Below are 20,475 nucleotides of genomic sequence, written 5' to 3' on the forward strand. Positions count from 1 at the left end.
ATGTGTGTATTTTATATATCTGTAAATTTCCCCATTGTGGGACTAATAAAGGATTATCTTACCTGTAAACAGGGTTAACTGTTATTTCTGAACCTGGGTCATGTCTTTGTGTGTAAATAATTGATAGAGAAAAAAGTTTTTGGAATCGGTATAGTATTGATCAGGAACAGTGAACCTGAACACGGTGCACATGTCCACATCAAAGTAGTTTCAGGCTCAGATTGTTATTATCATTCTCTGATGACAGTATGGATAGGATTCCCACAGAGACAGAACTTTTTATCTCAGCCAGACCCCAATTGACAAAACAGTAATTTAAGCAGAGGAGCTGCTGGAATGCCTTGGTCTGTTAGTTTGTTAGTTACTGTGTGGTGTATATTACTTCAGTAAAGTATCTGACTTCTTCCACCACTGAAAGTCACACAATAACACAAGTCAACTAACAGATGGAGGCAGTGGTATTCCAGCAGCTCCTGTGTTCTGCTCAAAAACATGACTGTTTTTGTCAATGGGGTCTGGTATTGATTGTTGGGTTCACTGTTCTTGATCAATAATTCACTGATTTCAAAGATTTTTGTCCCTGTCAATCATTTACATGGCAAATGAGGTCCAGGTTTTAAAATACCAGATTCATCATTTCAGTTGTGAAGAATTTTTATTATCACACAACAGACTGTCAATTTTCCATAGGATGATGATGTTTTCATCTGCTGGACAACAATGTATGTGTATGTGTGTGTGGTGTGTGTGTGTGTGTGTGTGTGTGTGTGTGTATGTATGTGTGTGTGTTTCAGGAGGAGCGGATCATCCTGAACAGGAAGAAGAAGTTGGGGAGTTCAGGGTCGAGAGACTTTAATGCTGACTTTGATTTTGGAGAGAGGGATGTGAACCATGATGACGACTGGGTGATGGCTGACGTCATCAAACAACTGAAGAAGAAGGTAGAACCTGAGATGTTCCACAGTCAGAGAGGAACCAGAGAACAGAGATTCTCTTCAATAGTTCAGTTTTTGGAGAACAAGGTCTCTAGTTTGGAGATTCATAAAACTCATCTGTTTCCTGATGTTTTTGTCCAAAGTTCTGACAGTGACATTATTCCGTTGGTTGTGCTGTTTCAGGAGAATTAAAGTTAAATTAAAAAAAAAATCAGTTATGGCTTATTATGTGATTCCTCCAGATTCTTAAATGATCCTTTTTAAAATTTCACTTCATATCAATTAATCACAAACCACAGGGTGTCAGTGTTTCTGTTCTCTAAACTTCAGTTATGTTCTTTGGTTCTCTAACATTCTCTGGACTGTTCTGGTTCTTCAGCATTCTCCACTGGTTCCACTGGTAACCCTAACCCAGTTCTGTGTTTACAGAGAACTGTGACGACTCTGGACCAGAAAATAGAAAAGATCAGGAAGAAAAGGAAAGTGGAGGTGAGGCCAGGTTCTACTTCCTGTCTGGTCCGGTTGTACTTCCTGTCTGGCCTGGTTGTACTTTCTGTGTGTAAAGAAGAGTTTGATTTGGTCTGCAGGAGAAATCAGCTCAGAGTGAAAATGCAAAGGTTCTGCAGAGCAGAACCATGAGGATGATGATGAAGAGCAGGATGTGAAGCCTGCTGCAGGACAAGCTGATGGAGGTGATGAAGAAGATGATGATGATGAGGAGGAGGATGATGAAGATGAGTTTGACTCGAGTGATGAGGAAATTCTGACCAAATCTGGTGAGTCCATGAGAGGCTTTTATTTTTAAATTTGACAGGAAGCAGAAACATTTTACTCTTTGGCATTAATCCAGCGCTTTTTAAATGAGTTTTAAATGTCATTAAAATATAATTATGTCCAGTAAAACAAACTGCAGCTCTGAAAATAAGCTAACTTTACACAAAAAATTAATTAAACCATTAGTTTGACAAATAAAAAAAATTGGTTTATTTGGGTCACTTCCTCTTTCTTGTCAGACACTCTGAGAGAGAAGGAAAAACGGGGAGGAAGAGGAAGGCCCAAGAGGAGGTGAGGATGAAGAGTTGATGATATCTCAGGGTGTTGTGGTCGGTTACCGTGGTAACAGCTGTGTTTGTTTTCAGGCTGCAGAGTCATTCTATGAAGACGCATCTCAGTACGACGATCAGCTGACCTTTGATGATATGAACCTGTCCAGGCCCATCTTGAAGGTAAAACTGGTTTCCCTTAAATCAGAAGAAAAATGACTGTAGTTCTGTTTGATAGAGGATGAAACCCAGAGTCAGTCAAGTCCCCGGTCTTTCAGGTCCTCTATGAAGGACGAGTCTCTGGGTCAGGTTTCCTCAGTCCAGGTCAGCAGGTCCTGAGTCTTGAGTCCTGAGAGTTGTGGTGGTTTGTCAGAACTGACACAGATTAAAGGTCCTTCTCCATTAACTCCTCCCTCACCTGACACCTGTCTGCTGCTTCAGGACTCACTTGGACAGACCTTCCTGAAGGTTTTGTTCAGACTGATGGTCTCCTTCAGTCCTGCAGTCCATCACAAGCTCTGTGGTTTTTACCACGACAAACACCAATGACGTTCAGTCCACGACTCTGATCGGCCACGATGGAGGGTTTGAATGTGACCCCTATGATCCTGGATTTATAGTCCTGTGTCGACTTGTTTAATATGTGTAACCACAGATCCTCCGCTGCAGCAAGACATACACATCACTAGAAATGTACCTGCTGTGATTGGTCGATTCCTCCCTCCGCCTCTGTCAGGTCAGAGGTCGTTTATCTCCTCTGACGTTTTCTCTCTGCTCTGAGTTGCAGTTGTTTCAGTAAGTTCACAACATTTGTCAGCTCTAACTCTATCATGAAGAAACTCAACACAGTGACAGAAACTACACCGCCAGGTTTTAGAAGGTGTAACTGCAGAGACACACACACACACACACCACACACACACCATCATGTACAGTAACTGTACAGTAACTGTACATGATGGTGTACATGATGGTGTGTGTGGTGTGAGTCACTTTAGCAGAGCAGATATTTCATATTTCTCTCAGTGTCTGTGCCATAGCTGCATAACTGCAGAATAACATCAGTGTGAAATAAAGTAGAAACTTTCTGGAGCTTAAAGTGGCTTCATCTAGACTGGGTCAGAAAAACAACAGATGCCTCCTGGTCAAGGTGAAGTTATGGTTCTCTGGGAGCCTCTTAGCCTGAGATAACCGCCTGAGGGCCTTTCCAAGATGGCTGCCAAGTGGTGGGTCTCGTCTAGAAGGACTTTGGTTCGACCATGAAGTGGGTCACTGAAACCTCACAGTCAAACAAGTCTGTTTCAGGCAGTTTATGATGTGTTGGTATCAAACACCACCTGAGTTCATATTGGGCAGGTTGGTGCTCAAAGACCCTCAAAGAATCCTAAACCCCCCACCAGGACCAAGAGACTCAAAGAAGACCTGATACTCTGAGCAGGTGTTCGGACAAAGAGTCTTTTGTGACTTCCTCAGGCAGAACAGAGTAGAGTCTGAGTCTGACAGGAAGACTTGGATGTAGGGGGGGCCTGGTTTTGTGTTGTTGATGTTTGTGAACTCCTGTTGTGTCCCTGCAGGCCGTCACAGCTCTGGGCTTCAAGCAGCCGACTCCCATTCAGAAGGCCTGCGTTCCTGTTGGCCTGCTGGGCAGAGACCTCTGCGCCTGTGCCGCTACAGGGACAGGTAACCCTGAAACAATGGGACCAGTTCTTCACTCTGTGACCAGATGAAATAATCTAAAACATTCGTCCTCTGCCTTCAGGAAAGACGGCTGCCTTTATGCTGCCGGTGTTGGAGCGTTTGGTTTATAAGCCCAGGATGTCCCAGGTGACCCGGGTCTTGGTTCTAGTCCCGACCAGAGAGTTGGGGATCCAGGTTCACTCTGTGGCCGTCAGCTTGCCCAGTTCACCTCCATCACCACCTGCCTGACTGTTGGTATGAGTGGTCACTGGTCACTGACTGACTCTGAATCTGGACTCGGTCTGGTCCTAAGGTAATCTGTCTTGGTCTGTCTCCAGGTGGGTTGGACCTGAAGTCTCAGGAAGCAGCTTTGAGGGCAGGCGCCGACGTTCTGATCGCTACACCCTGGTCGGCCTGATCGATCACCTCCACAACACGCCGAGCTTCGAGCTCACACACATAGAGATCCTGATCCTGGATGAGGCTGACAGGTAAACACAGACACCTCAGACCTTCTCCGATCTGATCAGCCACGAGACTCACTCACCTGTTAACACACTTATCTGTTCACATTCACCTGTTCACTCACATTCACCTGTTCACATGTTCACACAACAGTTTCCTGTCACCTACTCTGACAATACATCAGGGCAGTTCGGTTTCCTTCAGTATCTTGTCTGAGGAAATGGGGGAAAAAGAAACTCACCTGTCGGAACTCACCTGTGTGTTTGTGTCTCAGGATGTTGGACGAGTACTTTGAGGAGCAGATGAAGGAGATCATCAGGTTGTGCTCCTATAACAGACAGACCATGTTGTTCTCTGCCACCATGACAGAAGAGGTATGTGTTCATACCTGTGTCATGTGACCTGTGTCCCCAGGTGTGTCAGTGCGTGTCATGTGACTTCTGTGTCAATGTGTGTCATGTGATTTGTGTCTTCAGGTGAAGGACCTGGCGGCAGTTTCATTGAAGCAGCCAATCAGGATCTTTGTAAACAGCAACACTGACGTAGCTCCGTTCTTGCGACAAGAGTTCGTCAGAATCCGACCAAACAGAGAAGGAGACAGAGAGGCTGTGGTGGCTGGTACGTCCTGATACTGCAGTACTACTGACAGATACTGCAGGACTACTCATGATACTGCAGTACTACTCACAGGTACTACAGTACCAGTACTGACCCTGTCCCTGTTGTTGTGCTGGTAGCTCTGCTGACTCGGACGTTCCAGGATCACGTGATGTTGTTCACTCAGACGAGGAAACAGGCTCACAGACTCCATCCTGCTGGGTCTGATGGGACTGAAGGTCGGGGAACTGCATGGAGAACTGAGCCAGAACCAGAGATTGGAGAACCTCAGGTACACACACACATACATGCACCCGCCCAGGCAGTTTGAGGTCTGGTTTGGAGCTGCTGCCTGATCCTGAATCAGTTCTTCATGTTTGTACAGAACTGGTCATCAACACTCTGCTGGTCCAGGACCACAACCACATCAGTGGCGGGATTATCTAGACCAGGGGTGTCAAACTCAGTTTCAGCATTATAAGCATTGTGGTTAACCTCAAAGGTCCACTTGTAACTGTAAGACTTTATAAATGTATCTACTCTCTCATATTACTGATATAACTGCCTCTGCGATCAATTAGTTTTAATAATAAGTTAATTAATAAGTAGCTTTGAAAGGTCAGTTATCAGAGGTTTTCTCTTTCACCAGTCATACCAAGACAGTTCTCTCACCAAACATGGCTCACCATCAATGATAAACCCCAGCAACTTCTCACAGGGTAATTTCATTTAACTTGCAAACTACTCACTGAGGACGTCCCTTTCCTTTTTCATCCCGTGCATGACGATCACATCCGAGAGCTTCTCACTGTCTGCATTCAAACCTTTTAAATAAATGGATGTGAATGGATGAATGAATGGAATAGATGAGCTGTATCAGTGTTTCAGTGGCTAAATAAAAAGCCAGAGAACTGTGCACCTCTTCAATCAGATTTTCCAATAGTTCCAGGACTCTGTCTGTCTCTGAACAGGGCATACCTGCTCACATACCTTCAGCATACACTGCTTTAAAAATGCACTTTCTGAAAACACTTTGAAGCTTGGATGATTTTGATGTGGATCTGGGTTTAAAGTCCCAAACCACTGGGCTACGATCAGAATTCTTCAGCCTGATTCAGGTGTCCAAAAATTATCATGAGTTGGCAGTGTCCAAGGCAGCAGAGTTTATTTGCCGACAAAGAAACCTGGGAACCATTCACAGTGTATACAAGATACACCAGAAGAGCCCCAAAACTTTACTGGCTTTGTCCCTTTTTTATACAGTTTTGGCTGTGGCTTTCCACGCCTCTCAGGTCATTTTACTGGTCTGTCCAATTTACACCATTAAAACATTAGTTCATTTAGATGTCTATCTTGGGGCTCCCCCAAAAAAAGTTACACTCCTATATTATCTTCAAGGTCACTGTCTTTTGAGAAGCACCTGGGCTCTAAAAATAGACTCTTATCTTCTCTTCAAGGCCACTGTCTTCTGGAAAGCCCCTGTGCTTTTCTTCTGGCTGCACTTCAGCTTGCAGGGTTGTCCCAGGGCAGACCCTGTCCTCTTTTGGCCTTTTCTCTCTCTGCTTTACACCATTATGTTCTGGCCTGTTCTGATTGTATTTTTTTAAAACTAAGTTACCCTTTATTTTTACAACATTATTTCTTAATTCTTCCTTGTTTCACTTTTTTTAAAAGTACATGTCTTTTTCACACAAAGTAAGCATGCAGTGAGCACTAACATCTACTCACACATTAGTGGCTTTTAACATACATAAATCACATGTTTTCTTTGAATAGTAAATACTGATAATACCATTTCCACATATTACTCTTTTAAAATCAGCTTAATGCTGTACTCTTTCTTTTAAAGGCACATCACTCTTTGCATACTGTTGACAAATTATTACTCGACAATCGGCCACAATAAAGTTGACTTTCACTGCCTGCATCTTTTTGGTGTAACTTTTTGCGAACATATTCTACAGGCTGCTTTTTTAATTCTTGGACCTTCCTGTTGCTTTTCTCTGTGGCTAAGGTTAGTATACTTAGCTCTGTACTCCAGACTATTTACTTTTTATCCCAACTCCATCACTGACTAAAAACACTGTAGGAATGGCTGATATTGAGACACTGCCATCCAGTGGCTAAATGCTTTCATTGCCACAGGTAACAAAACTGAGATGTATTCACTGCCACCTCTGTAAAGCAACATAGGATTGTATTTTATGATAATCATAGTCTTTGAAAGTTCGAACTGTAACCCTTGTGTTTGTCGTGTCTGATGATGACCTACAAGACCAACATAAATGTCTGGATGTTAACATATTCAGACTGATACAGTTACATAAACTCCAAACCGGCTCCAGCTCAGGCCCAGCTCATGGTCCTGATAGTAGAAACAGAACCAGAGAACCTCCAGAACCTCGTCTGTCTCTTCTCACCCTTCTTGTTCTTCTTCTCCAGGCGTTTTTAAAGACGAACAGATTGATATCTTGGTGGCGACAGATGTCGCAGCCAGAGGTCTGGACATCGATGGAGTCAAAACGGTGAGTGTCACGTCCATCAGCGTTTCCTGCAGAAGAAAACAGAGTTATTAACAAGTTTCCATCTGTTTATTATAGAGTCACTGTTTCTACAGAGAGACAACAGAAAAACTAAAGTGTTTTCCTGAAGTGTTTTTGGTTCTCATTGAGTTACTGCAGAGTTACTGTCGAGGTTTTATGGGTTTAATAATAAAGTTACTGTGGGGTCGTAGGATTACTGCAGTGGTTAGGGTTACTATGGTAACTCCGTAAATCTACAGACACCAAGCTGCTGGTTTTATTAAAACAAACAAAACAAAACTCAACATGTTTTCTGTTTGATCCTCCAACACCTCTCCACCTGTCTGTCTAATCCTGTCTGATTCTGTCTAACCTGTCTGTCTCTCTCCACCTGTCTCTCTCTAACCTGTCTGTCTCTCCAGGTGATAAACTTCACCATGCCGTCTACAGTCAAACATTACGTCCACCGTGTTGGTCGGACGGCAAGAGCCGGTCGTTCAGGACGTTCGGTGTCTCTGGTTGGAGAATCTGAGAGAAAGATGCTGAAGGAGGTGGTGAAGTCTGCCAAGAACAGCGTGAAGGCCCGAGTCCTGCCGCCAGGTATGCACACCTGAGATATAGACAACTGGTCAGAGAGACAGGAGTGTGTCTGGGAGAAAGACAGTCTGTGGGTAGTTCAGGCAACCTGGCAATATTGAGATCAGTGCAGCCAGGAAAGTAACAAGAGTGAACAGATGATGAAGTGGTTCTTAACAGAAACAGTAAAAAGAAGTCACCTGTTGGAGTTTCACCTGTTGTAGTTCCTCTCAGGTGTGCTGTGACTAAACTCTCTGTGTGCCTCAGAGGTGATCCTGAAGTTCAGAGACCTGATCTCTAAACTCGAGAAAGATGTCGAAGCTGTGACGAAGCTGGAGAGAGAGGAGAGAGAGCTGGCTGCGTCTGAGGCCAAGGTACACCTCTACACCTGAGTAATTGTACACCTCTACACCTGATCAGACAGCTCATGAGAGTGGAAACAGTCAGAGTGGGTGAACTGTCTGCGATCACATCAGGAAGACATTCAACAGGTCACAGTTTATGTAACTGTTAGGGAATAAAATCTAATTTTCACCAAAGATTTCTACATTTTAAAAGTTGTTACTTTTGTATTTTGTGAGTCAAACAAACTGCGTGAAATGAGGGATTTAAAGCTGCTGAAGAATAAAACATGATGTAACTATGGTGTGTGCGTGCGTGTGTGTGTGTGTATATGTATAGTTGAGCGTGGCTCAGAAGCGTCTTGATGGTTCATCCTCAGAGTCTCAGAGAGTTTGGTTTCAAACTCAGCAAGAGAGAAAACAGAGTCGCAGTGAGTATTAATACACACTGTGCTATACAGCTATACACTGTACTACACAACTGTACAACTACACAATATACTGTACAACTACACACCGGTACTGCCCTTCCCTCACCTGTACTCAGTAGTACTCTGTACTCTGTAGTTTTCTACTACTGAGTACTGCACTGAACTAGGATTTGAAATCATGTTCCTCCTCCTCTTCCTCAGTGTCAAAGGCTCTGCAGGAGTTTGATCTCGCTCTCAGAGGGAAGAAGAAGAGAGAAAGTTCCTGAAGGATGGCAGGAAGAAGAAGGAGCTTACGGTAAGAACCTGCCATAAATTGATCGATCAATAATCAATGAGAGGTGGTGAGTAGGATCACCTCTGCTCCTCAGTGGGGCGTGTAGTTACATTTCTAGAGAGTTAGGCCTGCAGTTTAGGGTATGTAGGATGTAGGGTACGGTGTAGGGATTTAGGATGTAAGGTATGGTGTAGGGTACGGTGTAGAATGTAGGATGTAGGGTACAGTGTATGGTGTAGGGTACGGTGTTGACTCATCAGAGTATAAATTGTCCTCTAAGGCCAATCATGTTCATGTGCTCTCTGCTGTGCTCTCTGCTTTATGATCAGTGATGTTTCTGCTGTTGAGCTGGGCGAGGGTTAGCAGTGAGTCTTCTCTAAATCCACATCTGTCTGATTTTCTCTGTCTGACAGTCTGAGGAGTGCACTCAGTTCGAGATCTTGAAGGCTCAGATGTTTGCTGAGCGGGCAGCCAAGAGAGAGAGACGACCAAAGAGAGCGAGAGTGATGCCCGAGGACGAGACGCCGACTAAAGGTCAGATACAAACATATTCTGATATGTCCTGATAGACAGGAAGTATTCAGACCCCTTTGCTTCATGACAATGTGAAAACATGTATTTTAGTAAAATTAAAAACGGAAATCTCCCAGGTAGTGTCTGATGGTTTGCTGTGGCTGTGAACTGTGGTCAGCTACTTCCTCTTTAATTATCCTTCGGATGTCTCCAGAACTTGCCAAAGTCTACCTGGAACAAACTGAACTGACTGGACAGAGTTTAGAAAGACACTCACCTGCGTATCAGGTCCATAATTCACCCTGGATATCAGCAGGAGTTACAGTGAGACTGGACTGAGGCAAATACAGAGAGGTCCTTGTAGAAAACCTGCACCAGAGTCCAGAGACTGAGGCGATGATTCACCTTTAAGCTCAACATAGACCTGAAACCAAGACAATTGAGTCTCCTCTGGGTCTCTCACTGTCACTGAGTGGACTGAGTTGACAGGACAGGAAGACCAGATTCAGGAGAGACTGAACCAAGACTGAAGATGAAGAAAGAACTGAGCTGAGGTTCTGATACTAAAAGAAAAATTTGAGATTGCAGTTTTTGATTTTTAATCATAAAAAAATTTAAAATAATTATTTTAGTTCATACTGATGAAATTGAAATGAAAACTACAACACAAATCTGAAGACTGGCCACTGGACAGTCTAATAACACCTGTCTCACCTGTTTTCACTGTAAACAGCTGCACTAAACTAAACTGTCTCTCCTTCAGCAGCCAATCAGAAAATGGGAAAAGGAGGAAAGAAGTCAGTGTTTGATAAAGAGCTGACCAACACAAGCAGCAAGGCTCTGAAACACTACAGAGCTGGGTGAGACTTCTGTAGACACCTGTCTTTATGTACACAATTGTCTGTACACCTTTTTGCAGACCTGTCTCATCTGTTTGCACACCTGTCTCACCTGTCTATACACTCATCTGACCTCTCTGTACACACCTGTCTCACCTGTTTGTACACCTGTCTTGTTACAGACCGTCCTTTGCTGACAGGAAGCGACTTGGTTTGGACAGGAAGCATCCAGGCAGCTCCAGGTGAGATCCACCTTCTCTGTCCCCCAACATGATATAAACAGAGTTAAGATGGCTGATGCTCTGTTCTCTCTGTCAGGTTCAAGAAGAAGAAGTGACAGCCAAGATGGTCGCCTCAGAAGCTGTTCTCTCCCACATGAATTTATTGTGTTGTGTCTTTGTGTTCATTGTGTAAATCTTTTCTTTGTTCATTAAATAACTTTTAAATAAAGTTTCCATCTGTAGTTTCCAGAGTTTCAGTGGCATCTTTACAGTCAACACCAGCTGTGAAGGAGGATTTCAGTTTTCGTCCACCTTGTTCTCGTTGTCTCTCAGAAACAATTTGAAGTGAATTTCTTCAGATTTGGTTCAAATGTTAAGTTGTACTCAATTTCTGATCTAATCTGATCTAACACAGTCTCTTTTGTATCATCATTTCTTTAATAACGAAATGTAAAAACTTCTTCACAGCTCAGTTCACTAATCAGAATAAAACTGTGATGGACAGAGTTACATCTCCAATAACAGAATAACAAAGATGAGTTTGGAAGAAATCGGTTTTCATCTGACCGCCTCTGTGACATCACTGACATGCGCAAGAGGATATGACTTCGTCGACAAACCATCCAATGAAAGGGGCTGTTATCTTGATTAAAATTATGGATTCTTCTAGATGTGAAAATTCCTGGAACCATTTGGGATCAAGTAAGAACACAATAAAATATAAAACACTGGTCTGGTCTTTTTCTTTTTTAGACATTTTAATGTGTAAGAGGTAATTAATTTTAACCAACAGTTTTCAGTAAATTACTGAAATTAAATTTAATATTCTTGTTTAAATTAACACCAGACTTTGTATCTCAAGGAGAACTGAGAATCTGTCAGAGTTTGATAAGGCAACGAACATTTCTGTAGGAGGAAAGTTTGGTTTTTACGACACTTAACGCATCACCGCATGCGCACTTCAGCTTTAAGAGTGACGTCAGACGCCGAAAATCGCACACCTTGGTGCGCGCAACAGACGGTGTAGGTACAGTGATGGCGGGTCTGAACAGAGAAACTGGTTCAGAGACACCGGGATGATCGATACAACCACAGGAGGAGCTGGAAACACACCTGGACAGGTGAGTGATGTCTATCAGCTAGTTCATGTCGCTGTCGTCAGGTGTGTGGGCGCGTGTCAGGCTCGTTTTGCTTGTTTAGAGTCAGGTGTGTAACTGTGCTGCGGTGTGTTGTAGTGTCGTGTTGTTTAAACTCAGGTTGACAGAGTTTAACAGAAGAACAGTCGGTGTGTGTGGTCGCTCACACACACGGGATTAACTCACTGAGATGGAAACACTCATTAGTTCAGACTGGATTCATTTCAGGAGGAAACGCGCGGGAAAAAAACATTTTCACTCCAATTTAAGTCAAAGAGCGTTTTCAAGCTGCTCAGTGTGGTTAAAGTCAGAGCTGAGGAGCCACAGAATCTAAACTGATGTTTGTTTAAAGTGAACATAAAGTGACAGGGTGTGGTGGTGAATGAATTCAATCGCGTTATTGATCAGTGAACTGTGAAACCGCTGAGACAGTCAAACACGTGGAGCAAGACCGCTGCTGTCATTTCATCCACTAGAGTGTCCGACCACTAAAGCTGTTTTTGTCTCTGACAGACTTGGATTGTTGTCCAACATCATGGACAGGATTCCTACAGAGACAGAGCTTTTTATTAACCAGTTTAACCTCAGACATCTCTGTGTATCAGTACCAGACTCCACTGACAAACAGTGATTTTACTGGGAGATGCTGGAATACCACTGCCCCTGTTAGTTACTGTGTGAGTTTCAGAGGAGGAATAAGTTTTCATTAAAACACGAACTAACAAATGGAGGAGCACACTGATGTCAGGACACAAACTGACCTGGATTTAATGAGTCTGTTCTCAGACAAACTCAGTGGTGCTGCCCCCCCCCAAAATACCAGAATGAAGTTCAGGAAACATCACAGACTGGAGATGTGACTCATACTTTTTTTAATGAACAGAACAGCGCCCTCCTGTGGTGAGAGAGGAAAAGACTCTTGGAGAACCTGGTCCTGTAAAACTTGGTGAGTGATGCCTGTAAAGGAGCTGAGTTAGCCATGAGTTAGCTTAGCATTAGCATTGATGTCATTGCTGTCAGGTGTGTTGGTTCCTGTCAGGCTCATTAACTCATTAACAGCTGTTCACAGTAACATGTTTAATTTTTCACAGCATATAATGTCCTGTTTTTATCAAGTTTCCATGTTTAAATTGAAGTTCAAAGAATTAAACAAGAAAACAATCTTTATCTATAATATCTATAAAACCACACAGATACCAGAGTGAAGGTCAGGAAATGATCAAACTGTCAGCGACTTTACTCAGACATGTTTTTTTTCTTTTGTCTTCCAGGCAGATCTACGAACCAGTAAGTCTCATTTTTTACTTTTTATTCTGTGTTGTGTCATGGCTGCTGTGCCTCTCTCACACATCTGTCTGTTGTGTATTGAATGAGTCTTATCATGGCCGCCGTGTCATGACTTGTGTTGTTGAATTGTGTTGGAGGGATGTCTTCAACACAATCAGAGTATTTAGTGATATTTTGTTGTTTGGATAGTAAGGTTATTTAGAGACTGCAGAATGTTTGGAAGCTTTGGGAAAAATTCTCTCTCTTTGTTAAATAAGAAAGAGACTGACTGTTTTTGTTTGGCGCTACTGAGCCAGCGATGGTGAGACCAGCAAGAATTGGGTGTTGATATTGGTTCAGAGTCTGAACAGACTGTTTCAGGACTCTGGAGGATCAGACAGGGTTTATGTTCACTGAGGACAGATGGCTTGAAGATAGAAATGTAAAGTTTTTGTTTTGTGTTAAAGTTCATGAGTGTCTGTAATCTGCCTGTTGACAGTGTATTGAAGGTGTCTTGTTTTGGCCGCTGTTCAAAGAGTTAAAATCATATCAAAATGAAATTCAAAAATTCTCATTGAAATCATGACTCATCAAAAGATCTGTCTAAAATAATTGCAATGATATATATATTTATATATTACATATTTAATTTTTAGCTTATTATTTAGCCTTACCTTAGACTTGTTGTATGTTGACTGTTTATTTTTGAAACTATAATAAAATCCATCAGTGTTTGTCTGTATGATGATGCATTGAGGTGTTTTCTGCCCTAATATGTCATCTCTAACACATTTCCACCATGTCATCATAACTTTTCAGATTCTTGAAACCTGTGAATGAGGTTTTTAACCAGATGTGATCTTTGATAGAAACTGCTAACATGATAAACATGATGAATTCCTGATAAACAGCAGCTGCACATAGAGACATGAGCTGTGTCCAGAAACAGCAGCTGAAAGAGTTAACAGCTGCACAAGTTAACGCGCTGCTGTGTTTATTTATTGTATCTCTAGCAGAAAATTACAAACACAACAATGTGACATGTTGATCCAAAGCCCTCAGTCTGTTCCTCTGTCAGCTGTCACTGATTCACAAACTGAAACTCAGTCAAACACACAACTGTCTCAACAGTTTTCAGCTACAAATCATCAGGTTTGCATCTTTGTTATTTTTTTTTTGTTATTTTTGGGCCACAGCGCCATCTCCTGTCTATCCCTCCCTCTTTGTCTCAGCCATCGAGCCAATCTAACGATCTATCCATTTCCTCGTTCATCATTCCAACATGGCAGCCCATCAGTCCCTATGTACCCCATCTATCAGTGTTAGATTCACACACACTGAGGTTTGTGTCTTTGTTTGTTATTTTTTTTTGTTATTTTTGGGCCACAGCGCCATCTCCTGTCTATCCCTCCCTCTTTCTCTTTGCCATCGAGCCAATCTAATGATCTATCCATTTCCTCGTTCATCCAACATGACCAAATTTGTCCCCTGTTCATATGTCCCTGTAAACATCAGAGCCTTTTAGATCTACAAAGTGCTGTTTCTATTTTAATTGTGCTGGGGGTTGTTGTTAATACAGATAACAGAATGAGTCTCAGTCAGTCCTGCTGTCCTCTGTCCGTTTGCATAAATTCTGTGTATTGAACCTGTGTCTGCAGTAAGAATAAGACTGTTTGTTTTTGTTTGAATCTGCTGAGGCAGTGATGGTGAGACCAGGAAGAATCAAGTGTTGGGTCAGAGCTGGACTGATGTGGTTCAGAGTCTGAACAGACTGTTTCAGGACTCTGGAGGATCAGACAGGGTTTATGTTCAGTGAGGACAGATGGTTCACTGGTCTTTAAATCATTAGATATGAATCATGTGAGACAGGGAGGAGATCCAGTGTAAAGGATTTGATGGAGCTGCTGCTGATGACAGGAATGTTTTAGTGATGTGGTGTAAATGAAGGTTGTATTAACAGTCAGTTTCATTGGGTCTATGGTCAGTTGTGTATTGATGGTGTCTTTGCTGTAACAAAGCCTGAGCTCATCTTTCTCTTCATCTCGTTTGTCCATCTTTTTCCTGGCTGCCATCAGTCACAGCAGCACCTGTTTGTTTGATCTGTGTCTACAAACACTTTCTTTTTTAATGGGTTTACTACTAATAAACTTTATTTATGTAGAGCTTCAAATCAGTTACAAAGTGTTTTACAGTAACAAACTGCCAGTGTTCTTATTTGTGCTGTGGTTTTTCATTGTTCCCGGATTCACCCATCCAAGTTCCATTTCTCTCTTTGTTTGTGTTCAAGGCTTTAGCTCTATGTACCAGCTAACATTCACATTCAGCCCATCAGAGTATTAAAGTTAGGCACATTGATAGTCAGGGTTCCTATGATTACTGTCTGTCTGATTGGTTTTAGACAGTGTAGTAGTTTTTCTCCTTGCTCAGCTCGTACTCTGAAAGTTAATAATGTCCAGATCACATCAGTTATCATTCGTATTTGGTAAAAGCTTTTAATCTGAAGGTAGCTGCTTATTGTCATTGCTCCTGGTTGATAAATGTGGTGTTTGCTGTGATTTATGCAGCGTAGTTTGTGTTGCAGGATAATTTAACTTTTGATGTGAGATTCTAAATTCATTATGAAGCCTCAGAAAAAGATGAGTCCTGTTTTCTCAGCATAGATGGATCAGTCCAGATAGTTGTCAGCATTGTCCTCAGGTCTCATTTTCTCTCCAGGTTTCCTTTCATCATTCACTGCTGCTGTTGACACATCTGCAAAGGAGCTGTTTCCTGTTCGAACATGTTTGTATGTGTTTGGTGAGATTTGGTCGTAGACCATTGACAAAGCAGATGACTTGAGATGTTTTACTTTGATTTGTCCAAGTGCTTCAACACACTCGTCTTCACTCTGTCCACACATCAACAAGTTGCGGTTCACACAATTGGCTGTTGACGTGGTCGACAGGACATCTGAAGAAGTAGTTCAGAGACACTGTAACCCAGCAATGTCAGATTCAGATCTTAAGTTCTGTGTGCACATGTCCTGACAGAGTCAGTGATATTTGGACCAAACCTTTCCACATTTTTCTAATGTGGCAATTCGGAACCAGGATTCAATGAACCAGGACTTGTTAACACTACAGAGAATGAGGTCAAATGAGTCGACTCGCATCATAAGAAGGCAAGGCTTTTCTCCTTCCCCTTCTTCTCTGTGTGAGAGGAAGTCCACGCTGTCAGTACAGTTAGTCAGTTTTTAGAGGAAAAAGTAAAAAATCCCTAGTTCTACTACTCCACGTACAAGATCATGGACTCTACTGAGTTGTGTGCCATAGTTGTGCAGTTTCCAAAACCAGACAAGGATCCATCTGGTGTTGTGAATCAGCTGACTGTGGTATGCTGTTGTTATGATCTTAGTGTTTTAGGGACAGATTTGGTGATGTAGATCAAACTGTAGCTTTAAAATCACTCCAAGCGTTGGTGATTCAGTCAGGACTTGTCCACACACAGAACTTAAGATCTGACTCTGACATTGCTGGGTTACAGTGTCTCTGAACTACTTCTGTAGTCGAACTGTTCAATCACCTCAGAAGTCAGATGTGTAGACAGAGACTTGTAGACTTGTAAACACTGTGTCGATGAATCTGTTTGAAACATTTGGGTGAATCTGGTTCAAACATTTCAGGTTGTTGCTTTGTCTGTGGTCTGTTGCTTCATCTTACCAAACACGTACAGTAATGCTGAATAAGTTAATGGATATTTTACAGACCTACCAGCAGCAGTAAATGTTGTAAGGCCACCTTAAGAGAAATGACTCCAGTGAGGTGGGATTGTTTGTTGTGCAGCCAAACCAGGGTTAATGCAGAGACAGGAACGTGAGGGAGGCTACCTCTGTTTTATGACAGTCAATGCAGCCTGAACAGGCAGTTTGTCTCTTTGTCTGTCTCTGTGTCTGTGGGGTGTTCAGGGTCTGGTAAACAGCCTAAACGGCTACATGAAGTCAGGTATCTTGACTGTCGGGGTTTCTGTGATGATTTCTGGGGAAACTCTGTCCATCTGAGATTGTTTTGAGACATCTGGTTAGTTTTGTCTTTGTTGACCTTCATCTGTGATAAATGAATTAGAATGTTCAGCTGCTCCTGATGATAAATGTGCTGTTTGATGTTAATTGAACGTAATTGATGGTTCTACATTTTCTCTTACTTAGGTTATAGTTGAGATAACCTTAATTAACTTAAGGAGCATTTGTTTGTTTGTTTTTTTCAGTATTTCCATTTAACATTTAAGGTAACTCTATTTATTCCCTCGTTACTCCTCAGCTCTTTGATAATGGCCTGCTCATAAGTTATTTGTTCTAGATGAGTGGTTTAAATTATAGAGCATAACTATCTCTTAATTTGATGTAGACTGATAATTGACTGTTACTGCGTTTGAGTTTGGTTTTCTCCAGTTGTCGTTCAGCCCACAGATGATGTTTTGTTATGAATACATTAAAGCCTGAGTGATGTTGCCAAATAAAATGTGAAGTTTTCTAAGTTGGTTGTTTTGCCTGGTTCCAGTATTCCATCATCAGATGGTGGAGGTATGTGGAGAGGCTATGTGTATATATTTATTGAGATCCTTTAAATCCAGAGAGATGTACTTTGTTTACTCTGTCAAGATCACCATCCATAGTTTGATATAAATTTTATATTAATTCTAACTTCAGCGTTAAGTGGATTTTGAGTTTAAACTCTGTCTTGTCTTTTTCTGCCAAGTTGAATTCCATCTTGAGTCTCTGAGTTCTAGTAATCCAGGTGGTCTAAAATTTCATACACTTATGATTTTTAGTTTTTTTTTTTTTTTTTTTTTTTTTTTTTTTTTTTTTCTCTCTCGGAGTGTAGGGAGGCCTCCCAGCAGGGGAATTTATCCCACTCCTGCAAAGCGTTAAGTCACTAGGGTACAGTAGCATCAGTCGCTGATCTTCACTCCAGCAACAACTGACCCTGGGATATTTTGATCAGTTTCATACGTTCATTAGATTGTCCTCGGACCGGTTTATTGCGCAGTAGGCAGTTTAACAGGCAGGAGTGTGTCTGGATTCTCTGGGAGGGAGGAAGCCTGGCAGACAGAGACAACTCAGATGATTCTGAAACTGTTGATGGACACTCAGTTTGAGTATATTTAACTTATGAGGACATAAAAAAACTTAACTGATGTCTCTGGTGAACCAGGTTGACACCATATTCTACAGTTTGTTCCTATGGAGTTACTTCCTATCAACAATAGAAACATTATGCTGTGGGCTGAATTCAGAAGGTCTTAAGCTTAACAGGTGTTGTGTTTAATAAAAACAGAGGATACAACTTTAGCTGTTACAACTTGCTTTCAATGACGTATTCACATGATTTACAATGAAAATTGGAGTGGTCTTTTGATTATTGCAAATCCTTCCACATAGACAGCGTTTTCTGTATCTGCATTAACATTTTTTTTTAAACCTCTTACTGACTGCATCATACAGAGTGACAAATCCCATCTAGAACTGGCAAAGTTGTGACATACTCAAAGTATTATGCCAGTAGAAGCAGTTGTTGTCCAGATGATTAGAATGGATAAATCTGTAGGAATAAGTTGTTACTGTTTGCCTTGTTTGACTCTTTGACCTGTCTTGGCATTGTTTCCGTTCAATCTCAGATGGACAGACATGGGGGGTGGGTTTATGTAGGGGCTAGTCAGAACAGTACGGTGGCATTGCTTTCCACTGCTGCAGCTGGTGTATTGCTGAAATGTCGGTTTCTTCTAGACTGGTGAGTAAAAACCTGTTAAAGCTAATATTGTCTATGTAATATCAGATTATTTTTCACACCAATCTGCAGTAAAACCTTTTTTTGTGTCCATTATAGTTTTTTACACCACCTCCCTATTCCTGTAATGACCCTCATTCTCAATGTGTACTAAAGAACACATACTTGTCTCTGATGTCCAACCAATGCAAAGGTCCACACTATGCGTTTACATATATATTGTACAGTGGTACGATTTTAATTTCTAAATACAAGAACTTGAGTTTATGCAGAATTAGGCTAATCCACTAGAACCCTGAGTCATTGTTAGTTGATAGATGACATGGAAATGAAAACATCTAATTGTACTTCTTGGATGAATAGTTGCAGGGTGCCATGAGGTGATGGAGGCTGCAGTAGGTTCAGCAAATTCTTGTGCAGCCAGATCAATTGGGGTGGGATGCTGTGGCCCAGAGAAGTTGTGTCCTGGATGTCTCTGAAGGACAGGAAGTCTGAGCTGTACCATTCCCCTCTTGATATTGATGATGCCTTGATGTCACAGTTCACCGATTAAGATAAGTTACTTTTTCCAAATATATTATTTACTTCTATTTGGTCCTTTTTTGGTTTTCTGATGCTAATTGATTTACTGATACTAATTGATTATTATTGTTTGTCTTTGTTTGAGTCAGATGTCCAAACTGAAGGAGGATTGACTGTGGCTTGACCTGAGCTGATGCCTTGCCAACCAAAGGATGCAGATGCCTGCTCAGCCCCCCGGTGCCATCAGAGGCGACAATGCTGCAGCACCTGGTCCCTCCTACCTCCATGGGCTCTGATTTATATTATGTTATTCTTAGTGTATTCTGTTTTATTAGATATTATTTATGATGTACATGAGAAATAAAACTTTTAAAAAATGGAAAAATTCCAATGAAAACTTTAAAAACCCAAATATTTAAAAACTTAAACACAAAAACTTAAAAATGTATTTGAAAATTAAAAAGCAACAGCTCCACAAAAACAAAACAAAATTTTAAAAACAAAAACCTAAAAAAGCCAAACACCTAAAACAAAAACAAAAATGTCTGACATAAAACAACAGCTTAAAAAAACAAACCTTGGAAAACCAAATAGGAAGTTAGAAACCAAAACTCCAAAAACTCAAAGCCACACTTGACATTGCAAACATTTAAAAACATAAAAACCCACAAATGTAAAACCCAAAACTCAAAAACAAATATTTAAAAAAAACTAATCCCAAAAACCCATAAACATAAAACCCCAAATTTAAAGACCTAATACTTAAAAAAAAAAAAAATCAAAACATTAAACATATTGTAAAAAAATTAAAAACATCAAAAATCTAACCCTCTAAAGAATTCAATGAAAAACTAAAATCTTAAACACAAAATGCAAAAACAAGTTACGTACTTTTTAGTATTTTATTTCTCATGTATTTCTGTTTTCTATTGCATTTTTATAGACCATAGATTCTTACATCTATAATCTGTATTCTCATGAATGATGTGTGTTCCTGTGTTTGAAGTAAAATCATTGTTTATATCTTAAGTTGGTTGTTTTTCTGGTCTTATTTTTCCTTCTTTAAAGTTTCATGAGGAACTGGTAATGTTGCTAATGGTCCAGAAAGATTCCCTTATAAAGCTAAACAGAAACTTTAAACCTGAAATTTAAGCCAACAACTGTAAAACGTATTTATCTGAACAAAAAAGGTAAAGCCTAAAACTTTACAACTAAAAACATAAAACCTGTTCCTTTTAAAACCTTAAATCTTTAAGTTTAAAGTAAACCTATAAACTTTAAGAATGTAAAACATCACATAAAAAAATTAAGATTTCAGAAGACATTCAATATACAACTATTCTTTTAACTTAACT

At 41.1% G+C, this 20,475-nt stretch overlaps 1 protein-coding gene and 1 long non-coding RNA gene across 2 annotated transcripts; both read left to right on the forward strand.

The window, feature by feature from the left end:
* Positions 1-794: 794 nt before the first annotated feature.
* Positions 795-10,676, forward strand: LOC108890991 (probable ATP-dependent RNA helicase DDX27; the record flags this gene model as incomplete). Its single annotated transcript, XM_018688096.2, is given in 25 exon segments — positions 795-941; positions 1,365-1,424; positions 1,523-1,552; positions 1,603-1,711; positions 1,949-2,000; positions 2,059-2,161; positions 3,553-3,658; positions 3,738-3,860; positions 3,863-3,910; positions 3,994-4,067; positions 4,070-4,146; positions 4,395-4,494; positions 4,597-4,738; positions 4,858-4,930; positions 4,932-5,012; positions 7,164-7,242; positions 7,662-7,839; positions 8,083-8,189; positions 8,497-8,587; positions 8,789-8,839; positions 8,842-8,882; positions 9,275-9,395; positions 10,138-10,234; positions 10,396-10,455; positions 10,532-10,676. Coding segments are annotated over 25 exon segments (2,169 nt in total), but the record flags the coding sequence as incomplete, so codon positions are not given.
* A 749-nt stretch (positions 10,677-11,425) lies between these two features.
* On the forward strand, positions 11,426-19,994 carry LOC108890992 (uncharacterized). The gene is made up of 4 exons (XR_001962225.2): positions 11,426-11,555; positions 12,454-12,516; positions 12,842-12,857; positions 18,962-19,994. It is a non-coding gene; the product is annotated as an uncharacterized LOC108890992 (long non-coding RNA).
* Positions 19,995-20,475: the final 481 nt, after the last annotated feature.

This window comes from Lates calcarifer, unplaced genomic scaffold (genome assembly GCF_001640805.2).
Source record: "Lates calcarifer isolate ASB-BC8 unplaced genomic scaffold, TLL_Latcal_v3 _unitig_1848_quiver_2041, whole genome shotgun sequence".
Taxonomy (NCBI): domain Eukaryota; kingdom Metazoa; phylum Chordata; class Actinopteri; family Centropomidae; genus Lates; species Lates calcarifer.